At 38.6% G+C, this 8,557-nt stretch overlaps 1 protein-coding gene across 3 annotated transcripts in view; it reads left to right on the forward strand.

Moving 5' to 3' along the window:
* Positions 1 to 8,557, forward strand: part of sox6 (SRY-box transcription factor 6) — a 162,337-nt gene that overhangs the window by 101,651 nt on the left and 52,129 nt on the right. For 2 of the 3 annotated variants that reach the window (XM_088992398.1, XM_088992397.1), the window contains exon 9: positions 6,384 to 6,507. In XM_088992398.1, the coding sequence (XP_088848524.1) occupies positions 6,384 to 6,507 (124 nt within the window). The remainder of the gene's footprint in view (positions 1 to 6,383; positions 6,508 to 8,557) is intronic. The other variant, XM_088992399.1, reaches the window with a different exon arrangement.

Consider the following 8,557-nt stretch of genomic DNA (forward strand, 5'->3'; position numbering starts at 1 on the left):
ACTCTAAAACCTCAGCAAAGACTGTTTGGTGAAAATATTAGAGGGTTTTTTCAGAAGTATGAATGGCTCAATTAAAATGTTTCCTGTATGCAAGTGTAACTTTGTCAGAACGCTTTAAACAATGTATATTCGAACACATAGGATGACACAGCAGATCTAGACGAACAATATAACAGTGCTTGAAGGAACACATTTTTATAGTGTGTGACAAATGTTTCTGCTTCTTCGAGTCATGTACAGTTGTGGAGGGAAACTGTTTGTATGCATTCCATCTGTGTAAGCTCTCAGTTGTATGCATGTCTATATTGTACTGACCAGTAGCTATATCCCTATATCCTACATCCCCGCTCCTCCCCATCCCACCACCACACATCATCACAATTCTCACTTCTTATTATAAATGTTTGCATATCTGCTCTCTCCAAAAATACTCCCTCCTCTTAAAAACTGCATTTTGTCTTAATTCATTTTTTTTCCTGTAGTGAAAGGAACACATTTCACCTCAATATACAATCCCAACTCCCTCAATCATTTTACTCTCTATACAGTGGCCACCAGAGGAATGTTTATGTACACTTTTCTCGTGCAAATGACCAATATCTTCTGTTGCTGGGGTGAAAGGCAGACAGCTTTCCCCGCGACCACGTGCCATTTAAGTGGATCCACAAAGGTGATTTCATCTAGCTCACCGTGTTCCGTCTGCTGCTGACTGGCAAGCAGCGAGGAAGAAGTGTGAACTCTCTAGTACGTTTAGAATATGTAAAAATAAGTGTGAGCTGGCAATGTGACAACTTATAAATTGCAGATGTATGTATTAACATGAGATATCAGAAAAATTCCTCTGAAGGATTTCTTGAAAAAAAATGCTCTTTTAACCCTTAATTGAATGGAAAAAAAACAGTCAAACATAAAATGAAAACACTCGTAAGGAGCATGTTGACAATGCTCACACTGAGTCAGGAATGAGAGCTGCTGGCATCACTCGTGCCATACATCAACATACAATTTTGCAGTTTGCAGTTAGCATAACAAAAAGAAAAAGAGGAAGACAGTGTGAACGGAGCGGTCAAAAAGATAAATCATCATTATGCATTTCTAACAACTTGACGGACAACCCCAGACTGTCTCAATATGGTTTTCCTTGCCTTGCAACCGCAAATGTGGCTCAATTTTTCAAACACCCTCCTTTCACAGCCAACCAGGTTCCACTATAAACTTCATCAGGGCATCTGAATTGACGATCTATGTTGCAAGGAGGCAAAATCCTCTGCTGGAGCGTATCCTGGCAGAGAGCATGGCCTGATGGCATGATCACTACAGATGCTCCTCTTCAAGTATTCTGAGTAAGATCCTTAGTGCCGGGTCTTGAGGGACAAACAATAACACCTGTTCCTCATAAGATTGCCCACTCATGGTTCTTTAATGAAGCTTGAGGGCAGATGGTGTGAAATTACATTATCCAGTTGTTAGTGGTGATGTGACAAAGAAGCGATAGCAGCGCAATGACATGTTGTCTTTGCATACGGAAAAGTAAACCGTGCCATGCAAGTGATCTTTGCAATACTTGGCACATGTTTTGTATCCCTCTACATGAGGGATTAACAATTAATTTAATTCAAAATGTATTAAAATGCGGAGAAAATAACAAGTTAGTGAGTCCGAGGGCTTGCATTTTCTATACAATATTTGTAATATTTATTAGTTTTTTTTTTTAATTTAACGTCAATGTAGGTTCAGTTATTCATAAGTGCGGCCCCTGTGCTGTTTTGGGAAACATGAAAAGTAGTAGAGCCACACATATATTTGCATTTTTGTTATCACTGATTTAAATGTCACACTTGTTTGGAAACAGTTTATGGTCGTAGTATTGACCATCCAAAAGTTATTGGATTTGATAAACAGTCTTTAATATCAATTCTTCATGGTTCATTTGTTTGTATGTTAGTGTGAGCCCGAACGTTAGTAATAAAACATTTATGTATAGTAAATTTGACATTCTTGATTGTAATGCAGATTAATGTATTGCTTGCATTTGTTAAAAATACATCTGATCTGATTTGATCTTGAAAAACCAATTACACATCAAAACCAAAATTGCAAATGCTGAGGGGAAAAATGCAGTTAGATCCTTTTTCCAAATGGTTTTGCCTTACTCTCCATCGACACATTCTCGACTTTTTGTTGGTCAAAATGTACTTCTTTATTCTTGTTGCTTACTGTAAAAGCACTCTGAATGATGCCTTCCGGCAACTTGTGAGCACCTAATTGACAGCTCAACTAAGCTTTGTTATTTGTTCCCACCTTGAAACGCTTTACAATTCGCCTTGCTCTGACATTAGCTGCTGCTTATTAAACTTTAATGCTCGCGACTCGTTACTGCAAATCACGTCCATTCAAACTCAACACAATTATTTCTCAGCCATTGTATATTTATACTCTCAGTTTTTGCTGGATAAATTCAATATATTTTGTGCCATATTTTTGAATGATAAAGGTAATAAAAGCTGATAACCTGAATAAATTACCGGTATATCAGTTAGAGTTAATGTCGCCTTGGGTGTGGGAGTAAGTGAGGCTAGGGGGTCTGGGTATCCCGATGAAATTGCAATTTGACATTAACTCGTACAATACACTCGTAAAATCAAAGCACTACAAAAATAAACAAAAATCTAAGTCGGTTTCATTTGTGCATGTGTTTATATTTGATAAAGGATCAATTACAAATGTTAGAGTATCTTAACTGTAACTTTTTTTTCATATTTTATTTTATTTGAAGCCTCACAATACAAATGGATAGAAATACAAGGAAAACAATGTAATTGTGAGTAAAATATCTGACAGTAAATTGAAACCAAAATGCATTTCTATAAGCATAGGTAGTACCACGTCGGCATACGTATCTGAATACACATTTTCAGTTTTAAAGGACATCTGGTTTTATGTATATAGACTGACACAGAAAAGTTGTGTAGCCTTTCCTGTCTTATGTTCTGCTATGACATTAATTATTGTGTTTTTCCATATGGTCCATGCAAGTGAAGCCAAAATCCAGTGCTCAAACTTTCAGCTTGGAAACACAGAACAGAAAATCCCCAAAATTATTTGTCACCGTCTTACTGACCATTTGTTTTTACTCGGTATAAACATCTTTTACAGAATTGCTACTCGGTAATTTCTGTACAGTAATTTCCAAATGGACTGCTTAGACTTTCTGTTTTTCCTTGTTTTTTTTTTCATTCTTATTTTACTTCGACAGATCTGTATACATACGTGTTTTTTTTTGTTGTTGTTTTTTTTGGTGGCAGGGGTGTTCTGAGTTAGACAGAAAGGTTTACTATGTTAGTTGTCCACAAATTGAAACAGTTGGGCTGTTAGCTCTTACCAGGCTGGTTTCATGCCTCAGTGAAAGGATAGTAATTGCACCTGGTCCTGGTTTTGTTGCAGGTTGATTTTAAAGAGGGTTAAATGGTGAACCATTCTGCAAAGTGTTTATTTTAGGGGATGACCTTTATTAACCCATTTCCCAGACAGGTTCCCCTGAGATGGCTGGTCCCGCTGTTAGATAAATTCTCTCAGGCACATGGTAGCTGGCCTGCTAACCGTAAAAGATCTTTATGAAACGAGGAATGACAGTAAGATTGGACCTTGCTGCATGTGTGCAACACCGCAACACCCCCACACACGCAGCACTTGAGAGACATAAGCCGCTCACCCATCCTTGACACAAGGGGGGAGTTCGTGTTGATATTCCCTTTTGGATAGGGAAGTCCACAAATGACTGGCTGAAGGTTTGTGAGAGACTGCAACAAAGGTGACAGTTCCATATTGTTGCAAGAAAAAACAGTACACCTTGTAATATGAGAGTCAAACTGAAGTTTTTTTTTCGGATATGAGCCTTCATTCATCTGATTTATGAGCGTGGAGTTACCCAACTCACTTAGCAACAAGGGGCTGATTGGCAGATTGTTTATATTGACAATCTTTATTGAAGAACAGAATGAGAACTCTATCCTAAAGAATATGTGGCTTAACCATTCAGTCCACTCTATTAATGCAAATGCAAAGTAACACATATTTTGTGATGCTATAACGTGATAAGATATGTATTTAAACAAACACCAAGTCCGTCATCATCAGCCATCATGATTTCAGGCTGCCAGTGTGTCTCACTTATTTTTAACACATTTCCTTTGTTGCCAAATTACATTTCATCAGCACTATTTTAGCCCCGTTAGTCAATAATTCTTTAGAGCAAGTATTATAATTCAATTAGGAATAGTTTACAATGCTTTTCACACAGTAAAATACATATGAATGGATGGATATAGAGATATAATGCGGTTCGATTTATGCATAGTCCCTTATAAAGTGGAGTACAGTGAGACCTCGGTTTACGAACCCCTTGGCTTACGAACTTTTTGATTTACGAACGTTACATTTATGAAAATTTTACCTTGGCATACAAACTATTTTTTGGGATACCCACGGAGATACCACAAAGAGTGATGTGTCGTTCGCGGACGAGCGCGTTCTTCTAACAACAAAATGGCAGCCGATTGCATTTATTCTCTATTCCCCGCCCCCAGTCTTCGGTTAAAGCCACGTGATTGGGCAAGAACGCAGCAGTGGGGGATGGGGTTATAGACAGAGAGCGAGTGAGGCCGTTCTCCAAAAAACAAAATGGCGTCTTCGGTTAAAGCCACGTGATTGGTCAAGAACCCAGAAGTGGGGGGGGGGTTAAACATGAAAGAGACAGGCAGACAGAGAGAGAGTGAGAGAAAACATACAAACACAAAAGTGAGATGACAGTTTTAAGCCAAAAAATAAAAGTGAAAAAGAAAAGAAAAAAAACATACAAAAAGAAAATGGATAGAAAACTGTGAAATTTAGACTTGTTTCAACTCAAAAGCAGAGTGTAGACTGGAAGGTTAAAATATCCCATCAATCAGGCTCCACAAATAACCTGCACAAGTCATCTGTACACTTGATGCAAAAAGCTATCAACCCAGCTATACAGATCACAATTGATGAAGAACTAGATACAATTATCACAGAGAAAGCACCTACAAGGGATCATTCCTCAAGATGGTGAAAGAAGGTTACGTTCCTCATCAAGTGTTTAATGCTGAGGAAACCGGACACTCGATTCCATCAAGCCATTAACAACCATCACAAAGGTAAATAAAATGACTTTATTGTACATTACAGCTTATTTGTTTAATCATAATACTATATCACATTTATTATACATAAAATAAGGTATATTTTGTGTAGTTTCAAGGCTTAGAAAAGTAGAAAGTAGAAAATTCTGTTTTATGTGGATCTGGGAACCCATTATTCTCATTTTAATGGTTTCCTATGGGAAATTAATATTCGGGATACACACTTCGCCTTACACACTCTGTCTGGGAACCAATTAAATTCGTAAGCCAAGGTCCCACTGTGAATTGATTTGGTTTGATACGATGCACTAAGATATGTAAAATCAAAACTGATTTTCCCATTTACATTATTTGTTTTCACATAACAAGTACCTACAGTTTACATTCTGTATTCTCTATGAAGAACATCGGTGCTGGAGTGTTGAGCTGAAATGAACAATAAATCTCACAGACAGAGAAGGACAATGGACTTTGAAATTGATGTTGAGTGACAAAAACAATTTCAATTCTATTGAATTCTATTATAACTGTTTTTTAGGTGAATTTTCAGAATTAAAATTCAGTTTTCAGCAGTTTTGTTTATTTATTTCTGTATTTATTTATTTCTGTATTTATTTATTTCTGTATTTATTTATTTGGGGGATGTGACAGGGGCTGGAATGAAAAATGTCATTTCCATTCATATAAATTGGAAATGCTAGGTGTGTTTTAAGTTATAAGCTTGGTTGCAGAACAAATTAATGTCATGTCTCGAAGTGCCGATGTACTGTACAAAGTCTGTCTTTTTTCTTTCCATCAGCAGAAATGACTTCATGTGTTAGATGTGTCGTGCCCCGAACAAATCCTCTTACTCTGTTGTAACAGTCGGGGAGTTAGCGCAGGCTTTGCACAACATGTGCAGTGATTCTCTGCAGAAGTCACAAAAAGTCTCTCAGTCATGCTGTGACTTCCGCTCGCTGGAGCTGGAAAATAAGTGCAATCTTGGATGTCTTGAAGTGAAACAGCAGCCTGGAGTACGAACGGGCGTAGATCTGCCAGGTTTTGAGTGAGGACACGAGGGTCCGCCATTGCCATAGAGCCCCCTGTCAACACGCGTTAGGGAGACCTGTGATCTGAATAACCCCCCGCCTCTCCCCTCCACCACACTGAGCGTAATCTGTGTTTCTGTGTACCATACCTTCGCTTAGGCCTCTCTCTGATCTTCGCTCTCTATCTGTTCAGCAGGTCCAGGGTCACATGCCTCCGCTCATGATCCCCATTTTTCCACACGATCAACGCACTCTGGCAGCAGCCGCTGCCGCACAGCAAGGTTTTCTCTTCCCTCCGGGAATGTCTTATAAGCCAGGTATGCTTTAAGATTTAAGTCATTCATCCCGTCCTGTGATCTCTCCACACATGTACAGTCTCACATTCTTCCTTCTGACATTTTCAAGCTTTAACACTACCCCTGAATAAGTATCAACACATTTCCTTGAGATTTAGGTTCAGCACAGATTGCCGTCTAGGTAGAATAACAGAATAGTCACTGAGACATTTTTCTGCCTGATGGGTTTTCCAACGAGAGCGAAATAATAACCATTTTACTGTTACTTTTATGCACCACTATGAGATTAAAAAAATGGGAATCGAATATGCATGTTCCTTATTATAAATGCCATTTTTTTGCTTCCATGCTAAATATGTTTAATTACAAATTAAATTGAATGTCAAATGAACTATAAATATGTTGCGCCCAATACAAGTGGGTGCCATCTTGAGAAAAACCGCGATAGCCAGAACAAAGGTAGCCCTTGCGAATTGTTAAAGTGAACCTGAACATGAAAGATGACTGACATCAGCAAAGGGAAACCCAGGGAAGTCAGCACGTTTGCAGCCGCAACAGCAGCAGCATCGGCAGCACATTAAAAAGGTGTGGAAGTGCAGTTAATGAATTAACTATAAAACCACAGGATGAAATGTCAGCTATTTTGGAACTATGGAGCCATGACAGCCGAAACAAAATGCCTGAGGGGGCCAGTCTTTTACCACTGCGCTTTTGGCAATAGGTTTGACTTGGAAAATGTTTTAGTTCAAATAACAGAAGCCATTAGGGAATCTTGGTCAGAGGTCGTCGTGTATACGCTAACTGCATAATGCATGAGGTGATGAATAAATAGCTGGGGGAGTCTAGAAATTACTGCTTTAAGAGAAGTATTTCAAAACATCACTGATTTCTCCATGGCCAAAACCATACACACAATGGAGCCAGGACAATGTTATCACCCCACCGGCAGCACACGCAGGAGGTTGCCACGTTCATTTTCTTCCACAGAACTGGCCTTGCATCTATGTCCAAGACTAAAGCACACTAATCTGATGTTATCGTTATGGGACGGCTCCCGGGGACCACTGATTATGACCCCAACCCTGTTGTGCTCACATGGCAACAACATCTCTCAGGCAGCATGGTGGGAAATCATGACCCCCATCCGCTGGCTGTGCTCAATGACCTGCTATTGTACGGTAGAAAAGCTCGGCCTTTCAAGCAGCAGCTCATCTTTGAAACAAATGCTGTCAGACTTTCCACCTCATTTACACTACTTACTACCGAGTTATCAAAGCATTCACGTTGCTGGATGATGGCACCATGGCTTTCTTTCCCCTTCACAACACGGGCGAAGAAATACCATTGCAGAAAAATTGGAACAACATTGAAAAGAGTTTTCAGTGTTAGTATTACTTTCAAATTTAAATGAGTTAAGTTGGCTACCTCTTCCTATTCACATTAGTCATTTCAGATATCCACGTCGCTTTTCAAAATAGTTTATATATGTTTTAATTAGGGGAAAGCAGATTGATAACTACAATCACGAAATGCTATTGTTGAGTGCTCAGATTTGGATTACAGAAAGATGTAATTCAGTTAAAGTCCTACATTCACTTGTGGAACTAATAGTGACTGCAAGACTAAATACCATATGCATGAATTGCAAAAGTCATTTGTCCTTGGCAAAAATGTCAGATAGGTTTCATTCCATTATTTTCAGGAGAATAGTCACATTTAAATGAAAGGTACTGCACTTCTCATCTCATATAAAAATATCACCACTTGAAAATGAAATTACGATTTGTGACAACGACGTCTCGATTTCAGCAATTCTTTCAAATTCAACTCTTTGAAATGTTGAATATGATTGCCATTAAAACAAACTCCCAACATCAGACATGTGCTTGTCAATAGGCCATTGTGCCACTCAGTTACATTTCCATTCCTAAGAATTATATGTTGCAATGGCCAGGTCAACAATGGGCAAATCATGGTTAAAATTGATTTATAACATAATGCGTCTTTCATCAATGACACTGACCTGGCACAATGCTATTTTGCTGAAGCCAAGTGCCGATATGCTGAATAC

This window comes from Hippocampus bargibanti, linkage group LG03 (genome assembly GCF_051943395.1).
Source record: "Hippocampus bargibanti isolate YZ-2025 linkage group LG03, ASM5194339v1, whole genome shotgun sequence".
In the NCBI taxonomy this organism is placed as follows: domain Eukaryota; kingdom Metazoa; phylum Chordata; class Actinopteri; order Syngnathiformes; family Syngnathidae; genus Hippocampus; species Hippocampus bargibanti.